The following is a 22,808-nucleotide window of genomic DNA, read 5'->3' on the forward strand; positions in this document are numbered from 1 at the left end:
TTGGCCCGAGGTATATTGACCACGAGACCTGCATGAAGACCGAAAGGACCGGAACTAGGACATTCTTTGTTTGGTAGTATTGACAGGAAGAAACGTGCTCTTTTCTCCCTTTGCTTGACTGATAATGGAATCAAGCTGAGGACCAAACAAAACACCCCTGGAAAAGGCTTTTGTCTCCAGAGCCTATTTAGACTCATCAGCCTCCCAGGACTTAAGTCAGAGAGTCTGACAAGCCAAAACAGCATAGGCAGATATTTGTGCCCCTATCAGACCCAAGTCCAGAGCTGCATCCCCTATAAAATACCTAGCCATCTGAATTTGCTCCACCAACGTTCAGAAGACGGTCTCCCTGCCAACAAACCTTCAGACAGCTGTTCTGACCAGTGTTCTACAGCTTTGTTGGCCGACAAGGCGGGCCACAGAGGCGCACCCGCCACCTCGAAAATAGACTTAAGGCAGGCCTTAAGAGTGTATAGGAAGAGGGATAGTAGTAACTGAGCCAACCCTGCAACTGGAGCATCCACACGTGGAGGCGCCTCCCATTTTGCAAAATCCTCAGGAGTAAGGGGAAAACACGACTGCACTTGACGAGACATCTGGAACTTCCAATCTGGGAATGCGCAAGGCTTAGCCAACAAATTTTCCATTTGGGAAGAAGAAGCGGTAAAAGACAAAATATTGCTTTGTCATCCGTTCAAAAAGAGAAGGCTCCACAGCACAACAGGGACAGCTGCCACAGGGATCTCAAGTACCTGACGCACAGCCAGTATTAATTCCTCCACACTCTGATGATCAGGATGGACCTCTTCCACCACAGAAGGACCGACCATGTCAGAATCCGTCACTAATTTGCCCTCCTCCTGGAAAGAACAGTCAGAATCTGACTCATTTCCTAGCAGGGGAAGCCGCTATCCTCTTCGCTTACACGAGAAGGACGGTGTAGCAGATTGCCACATCCACTATAAGGAAGAGGAGACAGAAGCCAAACCGGTTCATCAGAATCCGCCGCCACAGGTCCAGTCGGACCCTAGCTTAGCGATCCAGGAACAGAATTCACCTCACTTGTCACAGAGGAAGGGCCGCCCACAGACTCAGACCGAGCAAATTGGACAAGTTTAGCCACAGTTTTGGACAGAAACCAAGTCCAGGCAGGCTCTTCCGTGTCAGAACCAGAACATGCTGGTGCACACAGCATGCAAACTTGAGACTCACGGGCCACATACAAGGTGTGCACAGCTGACTGCTCGGATGGTAACTTAACATTACAGGCGGCACAGTTGATCGTCAGCATAAAAGTTACCCCAGCCTTAACCCACAGTATATAAGACAAACAGCACACAAATAAAAGTACAGAAGGTAAGTCTGCAATACAGCAAAGCAGCCCCACAGTCTAAAGGACTAAACTGTGGGGGAAAAAAAAAAAACCCCAACCCGTCACCTTACACAGGACAGAAAAAAGGAGAAGCTGGAGCTGTAAAATGGCTGCCACTTCCTTCTTAGTGGAGAGAGACCACTAAGGAGGAAGTGCATGGGAGAAAGTGCATGGGAGAAAGTGCATGGGAGAAAGTGCATGGGAGAAAGTGCATGGGAGAAAGTGCATGGGAGAAAGTGCATGGGAGAAAGTGCATGGGAGAAAGTGCATGGGAGAAAGTGCATGGGAGAAAGTGCATGGGAGAAAGTGCATGGGAGAAAGTGCATGGGAGAAAGTGCATGGGAGAAAGTGCATGGGAGAAAGTGCATGGGAGAAAGTGCATGGGAGAAAGTGCATGGGAGAAAGTGCATGGGAGAAAGTGCATGGGAGAAAGTGCATGGGAGAAAGCCACCACCCCCCCACCCCCAACACTGGATTGGCAGCCGTCCAGCAGGACAACCCCCTCCACTAATTCAGTGCCTAACAGAGCTCACTATCTCAGTGACCCTAGCCTGACTCAGTCCCCCAGGTACAGCAATGGAGGATAGGCACAGCCTGCGGCGACTATGCCCAGCTCCTAGCAGGGTAATTCAGCATTGGGAGAGGGGGGCGGCAGCGGAGGTACCTCCATGGCGCCTCTGATCCCTCTCCAACCTTCAGTGCTGTGCGCTAGCGGCTGGGCCTCCCTGATTGACATTCGCCGATGCGACTGTCATCTAACAAGGGGTAGAAGCCTCCAATTTAAACAGTAAAAGATAAAAAAAACAGAAGAGGGCTGCAACACAGCCCAAAACTGCCCGTTTTGACTAGACCAGTGGTTCCCAAACTTTTGCAGTTTGCGGCACCCTTAGAGTCTCCAAATTTTTTCAAGGCACCCCTCCAATATAATTATTGAGCAGTCCTGTTTTAGAAGTAGTTGAGTAAAAAAATTGTAATAAGTATTTAGGTCAGGACAGAAATACTTATTTAGTTGTATGCAAAAATGCCCCCTCTGCATCCAGACACACTGCCCCCTCTGCATCCAGACACACTGCCCTCTGTCACGCTGTCCCCCTCCTCTGCCCTCTCTCACGCTGTCACTCTCCTCTGCCCCCGCTGTCACCCTCCTCTGCCCCAGCTGTCACGATCCCTCTAACTCCTCTGCCGCGGGCCAGCCATATTAAAAAAAAAAAAAAAAAGAAAGAACACAGTAACTTACCAATCCACCGGGCGCCGGGACCCAGTAGACTCCTCTCTCCCGCAGCAGCTGTCACTGAATATCGACCCAGTGACAGCGCCGCGACACCCCTGGGAGCCGCGGCGCACAGTTTGGGAACCGCCGGACTAGACTGAAGCTAAACTGGAAGTGGGGTATAGAGAAGGAGGAGCCAGGGCTAGTTTACAGAAGTTCTAATGTGCCACATCACCCTGTCCCTACTCTATACTCTAATGTCTCCCAAAGGACAGAGAAATATGGTTCGGTTTCATAATGTTTTGTTGGTGGTGTGAAACAGGCTAGCTAAGTAGTATTCAATAATGATCAGTGTCCTTCGTTACTGAAGCTCCATATAATTCAGAATAGTTAAGTGGTTTTTACACCAGACATTTAAATAGATACGCCCAGAAAAACACATGGCCTCTTATTTTTATATTCATAACAATGTATCTAATAGCAAGTTTTCTAGATATTACAGCATGAGCCACTGTGCAAATACAGAGCTTTAGATTGGATAATACAATGCCATAGAAGCTAAATAATTGTAAACTGCCATTGTAAAAGGTGGCTTAGTGGCTAGCACTTCTGCCTCACAGTGCTGGGGTCATGAGTTCAATTCCCGACCATGGCCTTATCTGTGTGGAGGTTGTATGTTCTCCCCGTGTTTGCGTGGGTTTCCTCCCACATTCCAAAAAACAGTAGTAGGTTAATAGGCTGCTATCAAATTGACCCTAGTCAATCTCTCTGTCTATGTGTATGTTAGGGAATTTAGACTGTAAGCTCCAATGGGGCAGGGACTGATGTGAATGAGTTCTCTGTACAGCGCTGCGGAATTAGTAGAGCTATATAAATAGTGGATGATGATTCTCTAGTTTGATGCAGTAACATTCAAAGAAGTCCAGTTGGTTATGCTACTGTGTAAATGGACAATGCCACTGCATATTTTGTGCAATATTTTTTATGTTTCACTGGTTCTAAACGGAAAATGTTGTGTGGTCTACCTAAAATTATATTCTTATTCCAAATATATATGTGGAGCATTTTAATGACTTGCACAAATAAAAGAATATTCTTCTTTGTGATTAATTAAAGGTGTTTTGTGTGTTAAATTAACACATTTTTATACTATTCCCTCCACCACACTAGAACTTCGTTGTGGGTAGGTCTACGAGTGGTGGAGGAGGTACCCAACACCCTGGCTAAAATGACCAGGTCCTGATTGGATAGCTGTGAGCTTACGGTCATATCTAGTTAGTAATTTGAGTCCCTGCCTCCTTCGGGTCTCTTAAATGGTTCTAGAGGTGAGCGTAACCTTTAAACTTTAAGGTTTAATAGATTATAACTTGGGAAGAAATAATTTTACATGAAAAGAAATCCATTCTGCTTTGTGCACCATTATGTAAGATATATTTTGTATTTTAAAACCAAATAAATGATAAATAAATCTAAGGAATACATATTTGCAGCAAAAGTATACTTTTAAGAGGACTAAAAGGATCCTTTTAGCATCACAAATGCATTGTTGCCATATCAATGCTTACATGTTCTCCAACCACATTCCCCTATTCTTCATCTTCCTATTTCTCTCCTCAACACGTGTACAAACACCTATCACACTTTTTCTCTCACCTTCTTCTCAACTCTCTGCTTTCAGGCTTCTACAACCAACATTCCTGAGACTAACTCAAAAAAGTGATCAATGATCTATTTACAGCAAAGTCTGAGGACCGCTTCTCAATACGCATCCTCCTGGAACTCTTTGCTGCTTTCGACATGGTTGATCAACCTTTTCTCCTGCACACCCTTCACTCCTTTGGCTTTTGTGCCACAGTTCATTGCTAGTTCACATCCTACCTGTTGAACCACTCATTTAGTGTCTCTACCGCTGATGCATCCACCGCTCCACTCCCAATATATCTGGTGGGATCCCCGTTTCAATCCTCTGCTTTTCTCACTGTACACTTCTTATCTTGGGTAACCAATTTGCTCATTCGGCCTTCAGCACCACCTCTACACCAAAGACACCCAAATGTACCTCTCCCCCAAACATCTCCCCTTCTGTATTATCTATACTGTCTGCTATCAACACATAGATGTCCCACTGCTACTTACAGCTCAACATGTCCAAATCAGAGCCCATCATCTTCCCTCTTCCCAGAGTCATCACCTCCCATCAAATCTCTCACCATCAACAACAACACAATTTACTCAGTTTCCCAAGATTGGTGTCAGACTAGACTCCACCCTCTACTTTATTCTTCACATCCTGTCTCGCTCATCAACCTTTGATTATACTCCCCTTTCTTACCCAAGATGCCAACAAAAAAAACTCTTATGCATTTTTAAATCATCTCCCACCTTGACTACTGCAACTTCTTCCTACCAGGCATGCCTTCCAACAGCATTCCTCTCTTGCTACTCCAAATCCTTAAATAGGCTCCCTGTGGCCTCCAGAATCCAATTAAAATTACTCACGCTCACCTACAAAGCCACCGCTTCATACATATCAAAATTTCATCTCAAAGACTCTCCATCTTAGATCTGCCACCGACCTGTGTGTCTCACCTCTGGTAACCATCTTTCTCCCAAGCTGCTACCCACTTATGGAATACCCTACCATGTCTGATCAAACTCTCTCACAGCCTTCAAATTTTTAAATGCTCTCATCTATTTATTACAGCTTATCCTACTCCCACCTATATTACCAACAGTAATGCACTCTCACAATTACCACCCTGAGCCACACTAGCTCTTCTTGTTTCAGCTGTGCCCTCTTCCAATTAGACTGTAGCTCTCATGTGAAGGAACTTCACTACTCTTTGTTTTCATATATGCATTTATTTTGTGTACCTAGTATATTCCCGTTTTATATATGCCCTGTTTTTTCCACTGTGGTGCCTTATAAATCTACGATAATTAATGTTGTGCACTAATTAGCTCACAACTTACTGCACAACTGTATAATTGCATTTAGGTGCAAAATCGGCACCTCTGTTTTCTTCTATTGTCTAATGTGCATTAGAAAGATAAAAGTTGGTTGCTGATTGCTGTGGTTCAGTGCAATATAAGTAAAAGAGCCCTAGTGATTGTAGTATAAAAAAAAATTATAATGTGTTTTCATTATCCTGAAATAAATTAATTCCCATGTATTCAAATTATACTACTATACAATATTCTAATACCGCAAGTAGCCGCTTTTATTTTATTTTTTTAAAATTTAACTATTGTGCTGGTCTAAAATAAGTAAACCAGTTATACACTTTGTAATTACTGTAGCAAGTATCAATGAGAATTAATCAGATATATTCAAGTGTTTATATTGTCATGTGAGATGCACAAAAGGCAGGTTTAATGTATAACTTTTAAAGTCTATCACCATATAAAACAGTACTCCTACTTTGTAATAACTGCAGCGCTTCTACCTGTCTCCATCAACAGTCTATTATATAGCAAACTTATTATTGCACAAGTTACTATTTAAATGGCACTATTACCACATTATAACTGATGTCCAGACAGTACCAAATACACCCTTTTAGTGTGGTAAAAAAAACCAAAAACGACAGTTTTATTGTTGTACAGTCAACTTGTAACGGACTCCAGTGAAGCCGAAAGAAAATCTGACTGCTCAGCCCATGTCCGAAAAGGCTGTAAGTCATCCAATGTGGTCACATGTGGTTATGACCGGCTTGTTTGTAGCCGGCGTAACGCTACCTTTTATATTTAAAATAGAGGATGTTTTGCCTTTTAAACAGAGCCCATATTCTACACCAAGAATGAAGTATGGAATCACACTTCAATTGACTGTCACTTGTTTTTGAACCATTCAAAGAAAAATGATTTTGAATCTTAAACAATTATACCTTATGTGGGGCAAAAAGCAGAACACATTTCTATCTTTAAGTAAATTCTAAAGTCTACCACTTGTTTAAAGAGTACATGGTCTGCAAGAAATATAAATCACAAAGGAAATACACTTTACAGAATGAATATAAGAACTTAATCCACATTTTAAATCATTTCCCGTGCATGCACTGTTAAGTCATTTAGTGTTTCTCACCATTGTTCTCTTTACAATTATATTTTAAAGCTCTTTTTAACCTCAACCAAAACAGTTAAGAAGTTAATCAGTTTTTGGTGACATTGTATAGGAAATATAGCAGCTAAAGCAGTAACATAGTGCAAAAATATTGCATCTCTATTGTGTAAAATCTACTTAGACTGCATTTATCACTGGTCTTGAATACCCAACAGTGATGATCTAGAATTGAGTGGACAGTGTTCAAGAGTCAATATACTGTACATTTGCCATGCCCCGACAGTTCTGATATAAGACTGATTTGCATTCACTTGACTGCAATTAAGTCAATGTACATCCAGGTGACAGATTTCATGGATCTAGGACACCATGTTCAATCCATGCAAGTATGCAGAGGGCTTTTCAAATGTCCTTCACTGGGAGCCTGTGGTGGTGGTGGTGATGATGCATGCAGAATGCAGTCAAGGTGAATTGCAAGTCTGTGGTTTTAGGAGGGTTTTTGTTCGGAGACCTGTTTGCTGTTGCCGATGTAGTGCATGAAGAGGTGTAGTCAGCGTGCTGGAAGGTCCTCCGCTAGACTTCTGAATGCCATGTCCAGCTTTTATGCTTGGGAGCAAAGTCTTTTCCATGGAGATGCAGTGTGCAAGTTTATGGCTTGGAAATGCATTCCTTCCCCTCAACATAGAGAGATAGAAAGTAAGAGGGGAAAAGAGGGAATGGAGCTGCCCGGAGAAACAATCTTTGGTACTGCAAAAGCATGTCTGCATGTGTGGGCTGTTCCTGGTATCTGAGCAGTTCAACCCAAAGACAGCTACTAAACCAAGCAGTCTTAAACAGGATTTTGTCAAAACACATAGTACTTTAGTAACCATGCTTACCAATTCATAAAATGAGCAAATATAATAAAATTCCTACCTCGCCTGTTCAAGTAGGGTTTGCTGTAATCCCAGCTATCATTGTCATTCCGGATAACATTAAGACGTGTGGGCTGTGCACAATGAAACAAATAGTCAGTGTTACTGCAGCTGAGGAAACAGTAGAGATACAGTCAGTGTGAACGAGACTTACTCTGGCATATTCTATTTTTAGTGTGCAGCATCCAGCATAAACGTCTGCCCCATTCAGAGCAGCTTTGGCCTTCTGGGCACTATGCAGATTGTCAAATGTTCGGCTATGTTAAGGAATCTCAGATCAAGTCATAAATGCAGGCACGTTCAAAAGGTCAGTGAATGACAACACAAGAAATACAGGAACAAAACAAACTACACTGCAATCAATGCTCCTAAATCATTGAATACATAGCATAAATATAAAAGACATATCTAGCACAGATGACAAGTCACACAACTAATGTGCAAAAAGCCATAACAACTGATTTGCCATTGTCTTTGATAAATCTAGTGAAATTGGACAATGGAAGCACATGTATCTCTGATCACTTTGGTCTGCTACATTTGCACATGATTAGTAAATAACCCCCAGTGTGGGATTATACGAAGGCTCACGTCTAGCCTACAGTTTTGTCTTTAAATTCAAGTCTAAACAATTCTATGTATTGGTCAAACTTTTTACGTGTTCTATTTACAGTTGAACAGAATCAGTTTACTCTGACATAAGACAAGTTTGTACTGTTGAAATGATTTAAAAAAAAAAACCAAAAAAAAAAAAACACAACAACAAAAATCCTGAAAATTAAAGAGGATATTCAACCATGGCTTGGATTCCATTTCTCTTAAAAATAACTATGCGTTCCACTTTTCCTACTGGGTTGCAGACAGAATACAAGACATCCTATGAAAAAAAAAGTAGAAAGGTTATTTTATAGTGGGTTAAACAGTAAAAAACAAACCCACAATAGTCTTAAATTACAGGTGTAATTCTTGTCACACACAAACAATATACTAAGTTTCACAAAAATACTAATGTATTTATTCTATCTACTAATAGAATCCAGTGTATAGAACACTGGATTCTACATTCACAGAATCCATGTAACCATACCACAGTTGCCACAGAAGTCATTAAAAACATCTTACAACAAATGTTGCAGAAATCTAAATAAGTGAACGTTTGTAGTATTATCTATACAATACATTATATGCATAAGTAGCAGACTTACCACTGTGATTGGATAGAGAGGATTCTGGATTGAGAGGAGAAGGACTTTATTCCCGCCGGAAGGATCTTCAGTGTTTGCTGGCCTGGTGATTCGTTTGCTTGTGGAGAAGTTGAAGAAGGCCTGCTGTCCTGCTATGTACACAGCCTCACTGTTAGCAAAGGTCACACACTTCTTAGAAAACTCAGTATCTTCAAACTCCACCAGGGCTTGCCGTTTAAAGGGCATCATCATCACGTAGCTGTGAACAGAAATTATTACAAGATTTTGATTGTTACATAAACCATCTCTCACATTACGTGACCACAAGAACAACATAGTATGACAGAATTCACATGATCTGTTTAAAAATAAACGAAAAAAATAAAAAAACATTACTACAAAAAACAAAACAGAGAGAGAGACCAAAAGAAAAACTTGACGGAAGCTACAGTGGTTAACTAATCTAGGGCCATAGGGGGCATTATCTGTGTGGATCATGTTATCGTCATGTTTACATTGGTTGTCACACATATATAATAGTGGTAAGATAACTGGCAGATGACAAAAATGGAGCCTAGTATGTGCATACGTGTGTGTGTCTGTTTGTCTGTACAGTGCAGTGTAATATGGTGGCACAACATTAGTAAATGATAAGTTTTTCAAAGTCAACCTGGACCTACAATTATGTTATACTAGCATAAACCAATGTAGTAATATTTTATAAAATTGCTTCCGTTTAGGAATGATCATTGATTGTGTGCTTCTATTCATATTTATGATGACTGATTCTTCTGTTGCTAGAAGTAAATATGCTTGTGACTGAAATTAAACACAGAAATCTATGTGGACTGGCTGGAATCTGTCTAAGAAAAAAAAAATAAAAAAAAAAAAAAATATATATATATATATATATATATATATATATATATATATATATATATATCCACGGACACTTTGGTTGAACATGAGCAATGTGATAGACAAGCCTGCATGCTTAGGCTTTAGTTTACAGTTGTGGCTGCAGAGCCGGCCTCTGCAGGTTACACAGCCTCTTAGTGCTCGAGCAGATAGGAGCAAAGTCACGTCTATTACTTGCAAACTCCCAGTTATTCAATACCCGAATAAGTAAACAAAACCATTTCTGTTACTGCTGGCGTAACAATGCAATTATTTGAGAACACCTTGCACTGTGGCATGAATGGACAAAAAGCATTTCCTCACATCCACGCATGCCAACAAAGGGGTACATCTTTTTGACGCCTTCTGAATCTCTGTATTAACTATTAGTTTCTATGATGCATCTCCATTTCACAAGGTACACATTTCATACTATGTGACTTTTCCCATATAAAACTTCCAGCAACTAAAACAGTTTATCAGCCAGCATAAGCAATGTAGATATACAAATAACATTCTTCTTTTGTAAATCCCCATTATGGTTATTGGAATGATTATTATCTACACAGCACCAATCACATTATGAATCGCTGTACAGGGAACATGTAATCATTTACTGTACACCAGTCCCTTCCGCACTGCACCTTGGGAGGAAACCCATGCAAACACGGGCTCAGTCTATTCTACAGCTCCTCTACCTGTATCCTGCATGCCACCACAAACACCTTCTGTCCTTGCAGATGTGTAGATTCACCACTGTCATTTAAGTAAAAGAAGTGGCATCGGTACACTATCGGGCTTGTGGTGCAATCATCAAATGACCCTGAACAAGATGTAGAGATGGAAATAAAATATACTTATATTCCCGGAGTAAAGAACCTGTAGAGATTTTTTTTATATCCGTGAAACAAAATTTGACATGAGTTTCTCCTGTTTTTAAACCAGATTAGAACGAATGCTTGGGTAGGAGTATACTTGTGGAGTTTGGCGTTTCCTATATGCAGCAAAAAGGACCTAGCAAACATTCTGCACAAGACCACTGGCTTATGTGAACTCTGAAAAAAGTGCCATTCAAACGGCAAGCAATTTCGATGCGATTTAAGCATCATATACTGTTCTTGATTTTATGTTCAAGTGTGCACACTTGTTTTATACTTTAATAAATAATAACAATTAAAGGGCACTTTTACATGCTATATACTGTAAATTTATGGCGACACTTTTGTATTTTATGTTGTTTATTATTGTATGAGAGGTGCAGATTCCACTCTAAGCAACAACCGGACATCAAACTAAGAATCTAAAATGAATGATCTTTGAACCAGTGCCTCAATATAGTTTTTTCAACTTCTTTGGTTAGAACAGAGCCTGTTATGGGAAAAAAAACCTCCAACAGTTAATAAGAGACATGGGGCCAGCCTATAATTATATTAAACATTAGTAATTGGGATTATTACTCCAAATATGAGACCTACCATATTGTCCCAAACTTTGAGAGTGCCTCCACCAAGTCAGCTTCCACCACAGATTCACAGAGACCTCGCACATGGACCACAGGAGAGACTGATACTTTGTGATGATTTCTGCCTCCATCCTGTGTATGAAATTAGAATAAATTAGATTTGGGAAAATATAAATTAAAAACGTAAAAACAAATACCAAACAAAAAAAAAAAAAAAACAAGTCCCTCATCCATCACAAAAATACCTATTAAATTGTAAGTACAGATAATTAGTTCACAAAATAAATTCAATACCTCCATCTCTTTATACGTTGAAGTACACCGAGTATTATACATCCCAGACCCAACAAAACACAAATCCATTCACTTTAAATTCTCACTAATGTGCCTATTTTTTCCATAAATACACTTAATTTTATAAGTAAGCACAGGGTTTGTTCAGTTCGAAGTGAGAGCACATCAGAGGCTCTGGATACAGATTTCGTACCAACATGCAAAAGTGAGACTTAAATAAGATAATGGGTGGACATTGTACATTTATGAGGGACGTCCCTACTTTGGGCTGCATAGCCCTTTTCTCCCTGCTAAGTCCCAAGAAGTTGGTATGCATGTGAAAACGCTCAGTCGGACAAAAAGGGTCAGGTGCACAAATAAAGAAGCAAATAAGAACTTTGTAAATGAGCCTTTGAAAGCAGGAAGCCACACACCGAGATGGTGGAAGAAGCAGTGTCACCAAACAGCGGAATAGTGACGTAGGGCCCCTGCTGCTGAATGATTGTGTGTCAAATGTACCTCAATATAAAGTGAAGTTCATATATCCAACGGCGTTATAAAACTCTTGCTGCAGTAAATAAGCCTGCAATAGTAGATACTTTAAATATTCTTAAGTGCCCCATTTGGTGTCTTTCTACAAGCTTTAGTGTGCAAGAGCCATTCTAACATGCATAGTTTGTGTTGCTCTCTTACATAATGTTATATTACGCACTAATCATATGCGGTCACGGTATAACAAGTAGAAGGGCCTGTGCACACCTACATGCGTTTCATGCACATTAAAAAAATAAAACAAAATATTCGTCAAGGGTGCCCTTTCCAACATCATAGTCTTCTAAAATTTCAATGCCATGCTTAAAATGTTAGAACACCCTATTCTTCATGCATTAATACGTGCTACCAATAAAAAAGGTTGCATAGTAAAACGGCAATGCCAGAAAAATGATTCACAGAAGTACGCATTAGTTTTCATGCGTCTGTACTGATTTTCCCAGTGCATGTGTGTAAATAAGCAGAATGTCTGCTTGTGATTTCCAGGATGTGAGTGCTTTAGATGCGTATGGTAATGTGTGTCCAAAGGTGGATATCTTTGGATATAAAATGGAGAGTATGCAATTCATGTAAGTGGTTTGTGTTTATTTTATGTATTTGCAGAGCACTGAGCATGACTTGTTCCTCAATGTTATCGCAAACTGCTTCTTATTATAGAGACGGTATTTCACTTGTATCCAGGTTTATAAATATATAATCTTTTTCTCATGTGAACAAAGTGTCTACTTTATATACAACAAGAGTGTGCAATAATTTTAGAATAAGTATAGGGACATTAATGTGAAGCCATGCATGTATAATTTAGACAAAATACATAACAGCTACTTAATTGAATAGAGCATTTAGAACAATAAAAGATACTGTACTGTGGGCTAATATATAAGAAAACAAACTGATGGCCAGTGACCAGACACAATAAACCACTTTTAAAACAACACTAATGAGTAAAAAAAAAAAAATTAAAAGAAATATCTGGACACACTATTGCACTAAGTAGATATATTTGCTGGTAATCAGCCACAGTCAAAGATAGTAGAAAAAAAAAACCAAAAAAAAAAAACATTGACCAGAGTGCTTCTTACCACCCCACAAAATTAATTCACACTTAGGGTTAAATTTATCAAGCTGCGGGTTTAAAAAAGTGGAGATGTTGCCTATAGCAACCAAATTCTAGTTATCATTTAGTACATCTTTCTATAAAACGACAACTAGAATCTAATTGGTTGCTATAGGCAACATCTCCACTTTTTCAAACCTGCAGTTTGATAAATTTCACCCTTAATGTCAAATATTAAAAGACGGTTATGGACTTAAGAAACATGTATAGTCACAATATGCAGGAAAGACTTGAGAAAGCATAATATAATTCCTGAACAATGATTAGTGGTAAAAAAAATAACAAAATAAGACTTTTTGGTTTTATTCATGCCAGTGTTATTTTATGTGAGCAGGAAAAGTCTTTTAATAAAACAAATTTACAATTATGTTCTGAAGACTCATCCTCATGAACTGCCTTGCAGAGAAGACTTTCACAGGTAATGAAAGACCAGTGACCCCTATCTATGCAACTACATACTTGAATTCCAGGTCAAATGCCACATCCTGGATCAAGGACTATAGAACAAAAACGGCTGTAGACCTATAGCTGATGTACTCCTTCAATAAAGCGGTGTGAAACATGACTGACACGGAGGGAAGGTTGTAAGACACTGCATGCCAGATTTCTAAGAGGGACTGCTCACAGGTTGAGGAAGAAATGCTATATACATTATTTAATTGGTCAATACTTTTTAAGGGCAGTATTTAGCATTAATATTTGTCAATGGTGCTGCCTTACGGAGGTGAATATATATTCAATAACTGGAGTGTTTATTTCTACCTAAATATGTTCACCAAGCTCACTTTAGCTCCTCTGCAGCAGGTGGTCATATTAAGAGAGATGTTCTCCTCCAACACTGCATGACTGACAGCTTGCCAGCCTTGCATCGAAGAAACAAACGGATGTGGATTGGTTGATTCATATACATGGACAGGACAAGAGATGTCACAGCAACTCAAGTGACTGCATTCTCAGATGTTTGACATGTAATAAATCCTATTAGGACACAGCGCTAAAAATGTGGCAGGAGCTTCTGATGCCTGTAAGAGTGGAGGTAAAACTTTACTTTAACAGAGTAATAGAGCTGCAGTAGAATATCAGGCTAAAGCTTAACTGTGTATTTTACCTCCATGGTTCAATTCTGAAAATTTCAGTTTGGGGTTAAGAGTTCCTTTAAGTTTATAAATAGGTGTCAAGCAGTTCCTGCCCACTTGACACAAACACTGTGTGGCTAGATCAGTGTCTAATTTGGACACTACTCATATATGTAGTAAGGCCAGACATAAGAGTACAGTTAGTGCTGTGCAATAGCATTTTCCACCAGACTTGATAAACATCTGAATGTTCTTGATCAGATGGGCACTTTATGTATTGATTAAGGGGCAAAATTAATTTATAATTAACTTATGGAGCAAATTAAATTTTTCCTTATACCGCTGGTGTAGTTGCCAATTTAAAACAGCCTCACACGATTTTTAGCAAATCTAGGCCAAACAGTTTAAATGATGGAGATTTCAGAGAAAATCAGAGCAGCAGTAGGCACATATGGCCAAAACACCAGTCGGACATCCTGCCTTATATATTTTCTCAACAAAAACCTCTTCCAATTTGAGGCTTTCTGAAAAACCGATCATAAAACCTTTTGACTTGAGGAAGCCTTTGAGGCGCTAGCCTAAAAATTAGCACCAAGGGACAATTACACAGTACTTATTTTTCAAACAAGGGCAGACAGATCAGGTGAGAATTCCAGGTGTTTCTGTAAAATAACATCATGATAAGAAGACTCAAAGCTATTCACCTCTCTGCCTTCCTGTTATTAGTAGGGCTCATCCACTACAGGAAATTCTACCCCAAAAAATTTTGAGTGCTCTCAAAGACAATGAGCAAATACTTCTGCTGACTATAATGAATGGTTCATGTCCTCGAAGTGTTTGCACCACTTACTCCACACTTACCTTTCTTGGATATGCGGGATGTGTAACTATACATTTTGAATTGAAAGGGAGCAGAGGAAAACTACATCAGTGCAACTTGATCAGGGAGCCTTAAGTTTATTAACAAATTAAGAGTTTCTCTTTAGCTTTGCATTCTGACCGTCTGATAATTGGACTTACAATTTTGCTGGCTTGTCATTAAACTCTGTGTTGGAAGGGCATTGCAGTCAAATTTTTCTTAATAGGTTTTTATTTTATTTTAATTCCATACCAGGTTTTCCCAGAGTCAGCTCACATGTGAAACCAATACTGAAGCTATTGCTCACCTCACCTACTGTCGAATGAAACAACATATCATCTATTCCTGACAGTCACCTCTGTAATTAGCAGACCACTTCCTCACTGTCATTATGAAGATATAATAAAAAGCCATGACATTATTTGCAACATTACCAAAGATATGCACACTTTTAACACTTCTATAGATAGTTAAAATGTTTCAAATTCATGCCACAAGTTAATAAACAGGAAGCTGTTCTAGAAAATAGATCCTAATCGGATATTTCACACAATCAAAATCTTTATAAATATATAGTAAGTAAACCAGGTAGCACCAGTAAAATTAGATGTTTCATTTACATAATAAAAAAAGTAAAAAAATAAAAATAAAAATCACACCTTCATTGTTGAAAATATTTGTTGTTACTTGGCAACATACCAAACTACAGCACCCAATACCAGAAGAGAAGTATTGCCTATAAATCAGTTCACACAATTTGGGAATTTTCTGTTGCTTGATATTTCTCTACATCAACAAGGGAAATTTTCTTCACCGAAATACCAAAAAATAAAATGTCAATCACTCAAGAACACAAATGTTATTGTAGGCTTACTAATATGAATACATTTTGCAATAATAATAAACATATACGTTAATGTTAGGCATCTTTAGCAGATTATAACTTAATAACCATCAATGAAAAAAAATAAAGAAACTTGTCAGTATACACAGTCTGAATAACAGAAGAGCACCTACAACCAACCATTTAACTTTGAGGTCCTTCTCCCCGTTTCTTAGTGTAAAAGGTCCAAGTTTATTGCAGAAAAGCGAAACCTCTCCCACTTAAAGATCACAAAGGTCACGGATATGTAGAGTTTGGGATATTTTTTTGCATTTGTCGAAGGCAGTGTTGGCTAACCTGTGTTGTGAAATTACAAGTCCCAGCATGCTTTGCCAATATATAGCAGCTTATTGCTGGAAGGGTATGCTTGGACTTGTAGTTTCACAACACCTGGAGTGTCACAGGTTAGCCAACACTGGTCTAAGGTATCTCAAATTGCTACAGTTCGGCACTTTGTAGATTGAAGAGTCGTTCCTTTTATTTATTAAAAAGTATGACAAAACAGAATCTAAAAAAAAACCCTAAAGCTGGGTACACACCTATGCAGATCACATGATTCACAAACATTTGGTCAGATATTGCAAGAGTGTATACGCTCCCAAGATCATGTTTTTTATCGTACCAAAACACATTGTACCTGCTGATTTTGTTTTCTAAACTTCCTAAAGATCACGATCAATGATGGAGGGCAAATGTGTATACACTCACAACCAGCGCTGTAGAGCATATAGAGTCACGATCTTATCAGCAGATGGTTATGACAGATGAAGATCACAGATCTGAATGTAAATGGTTTAGGTGTGCACACGGCATCGGCATGCTCATTGGACCTTTCAATCATTGGTGAAATTGTTACAGAAAATACGCCTGACGTAAGATTGCATAGGTGTGTACCAAGCTTAAGATACAAACAAGAACAATACAATTAAGCACAAGAAAAGCCACACAAATCCTGGCTAAAATGTTGATAATTGAACAAATACTAGTGAAGTGCAAATCCCAGAAAGTTGTAGGGTAAGATCAATAAATACATAGCCAAAAATGAATACCAATCAATGGGCTCAGAAAGCTATAAGGATTTGGAATCCCAATTCCATTCTTGATAAAGAGGGTGCTGAGGACACAATGACAACTGAGAGCTAGCATGTTTAGTAGCCGTGAAAATATGGATCATCAAGCTATAGGTGTGTGTAACAATTTTTTGTAAATATTAAAGACAGAGACACTGATCCCGGCAACTAAAAGACGATTGAGGCATCCTGCTTTGATAGTGCCTGGAATTTATGACGTTCCATGGAACAGTGGTTGATAAACACAGCTTTAAAACACTTATACAACACGCTTTTCAAAACGGTATTAGTTAAAAAGCAAACCCAACACTACTCTGAACAATCAGTTATGTAAAAACTAAGATTGGGTTTTCTTGATGTATATGTACACTATAAAAGTTATTTTGTTTCTAGCTTGTCACATACATGATGATGTATATAGGGCAGCAAGGTGGCTAAGTGGTTAGCACTTCTGCCTCACAGCACTGGGGTCATGAGTTTGATTCCCGACCATGGCCTTATCTGTGTGGAGTTTGTATGTTCTCCCCGTGTTTGCATGGGTTTCCTCTGGGTGCTCCGGTTTCCTCCCACACGCCAAAAACATACTAATAGGTTAATTGGCTGCTATCAAAATTTACCCTAGTCTCTCTCTCTCTCTCTGTGCCTGTGTGTTAGGGAATTTAGACTGTAAGCTCCAATGGGGCAGGGACTGATGTGAATGAGTTCTCTGTACAATGCTGCGGAATCAGTGATGCTATATAAATAAATGGTGAGGATGATGATATACAGTACATGCATCATCTTGCCCATACAATCATCAAGCTAGAATGGATGCATATTATATAAAAGCAGCAGACACGGATTCAAAATGGTGTAGCAGCATTTGCAGGTTTAGAAATTGAAGCTATTGCAGGAGCAGATCTTTATAGAGTACAATGTGACAAGGTAGAAACATTTTCTACATACTACCTGCTGACATCACAGAAAATAAATGCACCATATCCTCACTCATGGGCTTCACAAAGCTGGCATTGGATTGAGCTAAACACACATTTAATGTGAAATTAGAGAAGAAAAAAATTGGCTTTTATATGACAAGGATATAGGACATATTCTTATTATCTGTACTTTACAGCTCAAACAGATTTTCAAGCACCCAAAATAAAATAGCATGAAACGAAAATGCACGTAATGGTCCAAAACAGAACTCTTCTCAATGGATAAAATGACAAGAAGGGATGGAGGGAATGTATTCTTAAACTTAACGGTCTAAATGTATTTAATTATTTTCGGTTCAGAGTGCACAAATTTTAAAAGCACCATACACCAATTTGCACAATCTGTTACGTCAAAACTAGACAGTGTTTTGTAACGGTTCTTGGTGTAAGTAACATAGCACCAATTTCCAAAACTGTTACATTAAAATAATTTAAAAACAGTCTACCTAAAATATATCATTAGATCATCTGTTACTTTAAGAAAAGTAATGTACACGGTGACAGTTGCTGGGATACCGGCCTCCAAACCAGTACTTGCCACTCGCACAGTTGTAACATATACACAGGTATAACAAGAACTTGTGCATTATTAAACACAGCAATCCTATGCACAGAGGTGATACACACATGCATTTCTGGCATACAAGTGGTTATGATATGGCCGGAGTCTAGGGCTTTCCTACAAGTAAGCACTGGTTATTATGCCTAGAGCCATAAATAAAAGAAAGTGTGGCAACACGTGTATTGGTTACATACAAAGTGTATGAATTATTAATATGTCAGACAGCAGCTTGCAGTGGGCCACAGCTATTCATATTGGATCAGTTTAGCCACATGATGCAGTTACTACAAACCGCTTTATGTGCTATACAGCTTTATGTGCTATACAGAAAATACCCAGCGTGTCTTGTCTCCTATACAGTAAATGTTTGTGATGTACACAATTTTCCAACATGCACAGTATCCTATATAGTCCATAAATGTGTGATACACAGAAGAATGTCCAGTAAGCAGCTTCCTATAAATATACAGTACATGTACATTATGCATAGATTGCAACACTTTAAGATGGTTTCCATGAACACTTTGCTACAGAACCAAGGCACCTAAGCGCATAAAACTTAATAACACCTCAGTAGGCAATTTGAGCACTACAGTCCTCCATTACATATTCACTGAATCTGAATAAAACGTTCTTTTGCATTTTAAATACTCAACTTATAAAGCAAAAAAACCCAGCAAGATTAAATAACCAGAGTTGTTTAAAGCAGAAAAGGAAAATAATTAGTGTGTGGGTCAATAATGAAAAATATGGACATTTTGAGGGACAATCACTAAAATCTGGAACTGTCCTGGATAAGGGGGAGCAGATTATAATTCTATACAGAGGAGAACAATCAGCATGCATTGCATATAACTCTAACTACATCTATGTGATATAAACAGGAGAACGCTCGAGAAAGATGCATCTATTTTGGAATTCCTAGATCTATTACCCCTTGGCTGGCAGAGCCCCGAGCGGTGTTGGGTGTAGTAGCCGCCTCCACTTCATGCTCTTCCGAGGTGTAGTCTATCTCTCCGTCCTCCTGGCCGCTCTTCAGTCTCTTGGGCTGACTCTCGTACTCCCCTTCCTCGAACTGCTCGGAAGATGAGGAAGACGACATTGCTCCAGATCCTTTGTCCCTCACTGACTGAGAGCAGCAGACGGCGACAATCCAGATGGGAGCGGGGCCTGGACAGGAGGGCGGGGCTTCCCCAAGTGGGCGGGGCTACGGCTCACTCACCGCCCGCTCTCCATGTTCTCTGGGATTGACCAGCGATGTGCGGCGCATGTTCCATTGACTACTCTGCAGCATCGGCCGCACCGGGAGGGAATGGGGAGCTCTAGTGTACGCCTCCTGCAATTCTCTTCTCTGCCACTGGATGAGCTGTTACTATGGTGATAATGTTTCTGTTGTTTTTTTTTATTATCTGTGGCGCATAATAGCCAAGGTGTCATTTTGCGTTTGTAATGTTTCTTTTAGCGCATGTTCAAACACGAGTAAAAGCGCAGGTAACCTGCATTGTGTTGGTATGTGCTTAGAATGCATTCAATTTGTGTTTTATAAACATGCCTCGGTGGCAAAACAGGATATTGTTGTCGATTTGAAATGTGCTACAGTGCTCTGCAGTGTCAGACAGTGGGGGAAACGGCAAATATTAAACAGGGACATGTGGCGCTATATAAATAAATGATGATGATGATGATGATGATGAAAGTAGACAAAATAAATGCTGACTTGAAAATAAAGGGTAGAGGGCCCTGCCATTGATAGAGCTTACAGTCTTCTCATGCTAAACATGTAGAAACATGCATGGTGGCATAGTGGTTATTACTTCTGCCTCACAGCAGTGGGGTCATGAGTTTGATTTGCAACCATGGCCTTATCTGTGGAGTTTTTATGTTCTTCCCATGTTTTGCATGGGTTTCCTATGGGTGCTTTGGTTTTCTACCAGACTCCAAAAACTAGTAGGTCATAGTTGCCTACTCTCTGAGAGACTCCCGAATTTCTGGGAGGACTCCCAGGAGAGCAGGCAACTCTCCCTGATCCCGGCCGGCTGTGTAAACTAAACTGAGGGGGCAAGGCCTAGTGCCGTCATAGACGTGTCATCGCCCGCCCCTGTTTTTATTAGTCCAGAGTAGTGATGTCCGTTTTGGGGGTGGGGCTTATTAAAGTAATTTTATCGTTTTCCAATAAGCATTGTCTAAGCGATTTGTGTTTCCAAAGCACAAACTGATTTATTTTAGCCGATGCAAAATTTAGCAGTTCAATACATAATTATAATACAGTACAGCCGATATCAAATATATACATACATACCACCCAGCCCTTCACTGCGCTAAGCTGCAGTCCACTGGTACCAGCTTACATTACTTCACTCCAGAATACTGTGGTCAGAGAATGACTGGGCTAATACACCAGCTAGAGCTGTATTATATACACTCAGGGCTAGATTTACTAAGCTGCGGGTTTGAAAAAGTGGGGATGTTGCCTATAGCAACCAATCAGATTCTAGCTTTATTTAGTACCTTCTACAAAATGATAACTAGAATCTGATTGGTTGCTATAGGCAACATCCCCACTTTTTCAAACCCGCAGCTTAGTAAATCTAGCCCTCAGTGTTACAGAGAGAACAATGCAGATGACGTGGCTTGCTTCTATAGGTCCAGGCTTCAGGAGGGTCCAGTGTAAACAGGTCATAGGCCAGTTCAAACAACCTCCTCAAGGGTGAGGGTCAACATTCCAGATGATTCTCCTGCCCAGAAACCAGTTTAAGCTAGTCTATTCACAATACACAGTAACAGTTTAAACATTTATTCCCTAACATCGCTAACTAGAGTATACAATGTGCGATCTCTTCGGCATATGAACCGGACAACTGCTGATGAATTTGGGATTAAAATGATACTAAACATGACATAGTTCCTGCAACCTGAACCTCAAATATCACTAAAGTGTACATATAATCATAATATATAAACTAAATAATAGACTAAATACTATCTGCTCATAAATCACTGTGAAATGGAACCCATATAAATATGAAATATATATATAACTAAATGTGCGAGTGTGTGCGTATTTTACAGCGTGATCGCGCCATGCCCCGTGTTATGTGGCATACTGATCGCAATCGCACGATAAAACAATATTAACCAATATACTTTTGTTCATCCAATTATACGTTTTTGACAGGCTAATGATGCGATTATTCGAGCCCCGCCCCCACACACCGACATGCACCTCTGACCTCCCGGGAATCATCTTGCCCATGTTGGCAAGTATGTAGTAGGTTAATGGAGCAGGGACTGATGTGAGTTCTCTGTACAACGCTGTGAAATTAGTGGCGCTATATAAATAGCTGATTATGATGATGCATGAAAGTCTAACAGGCCTTACCTGATTACAATCGGGTCACTCGCCATATGCTCGTCTCTCAGTGACAATTGCTCCCACACCACTTCAGTCTATAAAAGAATCCACTGAAATTACTGAGGGCTAGAAGCTGGAGTAAAATGATGGGGATGTCCGAGGTGACGACAGAAGTAGAGACCCCAATTTTTTATTCCCTACTCCTATTGCTGAGTTGGTCTGGGCCTGGGTTTAGATATTCAAGATCAGGAAGAATCCCACCGAAATATGTTACCCACCACAAGAGAAAGGCAAACTGCATGTTGATACACCGAGCCTGCACTCCCAGGATTGGCGACACAAGACACCTATCAGGCTAATATGTACCTCCCACACTAGTGCTAGCTACAATAACAACAAAATAAAAGTGCCTTGATACTAAGTTGCTATGCACTAGGTGTAGTGTACTGCGCTAACTCAAACCTCAGAGTTCAAAAACACCAATCGCTAGAAAATAACAGCTACCAAAATCCGACCTATATGTCATGACTTCTAGATCCTGGAAGGAAAAATACAATAAAGAGACCACCACAAAATAGCCTCTTAAATATGGTACAGAAGGGACAGACCAGGCTCGGTCTAAGCATACAGGGTAGCTCTTAACTGTGCTCCGGGGCTAATCCTGAAAGCCACTTGGGGCCACAAGCTAAGCGTGAAATTAAGAAATTAGCCAAAAGGAAGAAAAACACTATTAATTTAAGCAATCCTAACTACCCAGGGCCTTATGCCCACTGCTGCTGCTCAGGCTTAGTGCCCAAGAAGTAAATAGAAAGTATGTAGAAAAGAGTGCTGGCGTGGGCCGGGGAGAGGTTCCCTTGAAGGACGTACTGCTGACTTTCAGCAGTCTCTGCTGGTCTCCTCTGTCCAGTGTCTTCCTTCTTTTGTCCGTCTTCTTCATCTGTCCGTCTTCTCTCTGGGGGCAAGATTTACTAAGCTGCGGGTTTGA

At 39.9% G+C, this 22,808-nt stretch overlaps 1 protein-coding gene across 1 annotated transcript in view; it reads right to left on the reverse strand.

The window, feature by feature from the left end:
• HNRNPLL (heterogeneous nuclear ribonucleoprotein L like) overlaps positions 1 to 19,749 on the reverse strand; it is a 39,016-nt gene extending 19,267 nt beyond the window's left edge. The window contains 6 exon segments of the mRNA XM_075203690.1: positions 7,561 to 7,633; positions 7,714 to 7,808; positions 8,349 to 8,436; positions 8,765 to 9,002; positions 11,116 to 11,234; positions 19,406 to 19,749. Coding sequence (XP_075059791.1) covers positions 7,561 to 7,633; positions 7,714 to 7,808; positions 8,349 to 8,436; positions 8,765 to 9,002; positions 11,116 to 11,234; positions 19,406 to 19,573 — 781 coding nt within the window. The 5' untranslated portion in view covers positions 19,574 to 19,749.
• Positions 19,750 to 22,808: the final 3,059 nt, after the last annotated feature.

The sequence above is a fragment of the Mixophyes fleayi genome, chromosome 3 (assembly GCF_038048845.1).
Source record: "Mixophyes fleayi isolate aMixFle1 chromosome 3, aMixFle1.hap1, whole genome shotgun sequence".
Lineage (NCBI taxonomy): Eukaryota > Metazoa > Chordata > Amphibia > Anura > Limnodynastidae > Mixophyes > Mixophyes fleayi.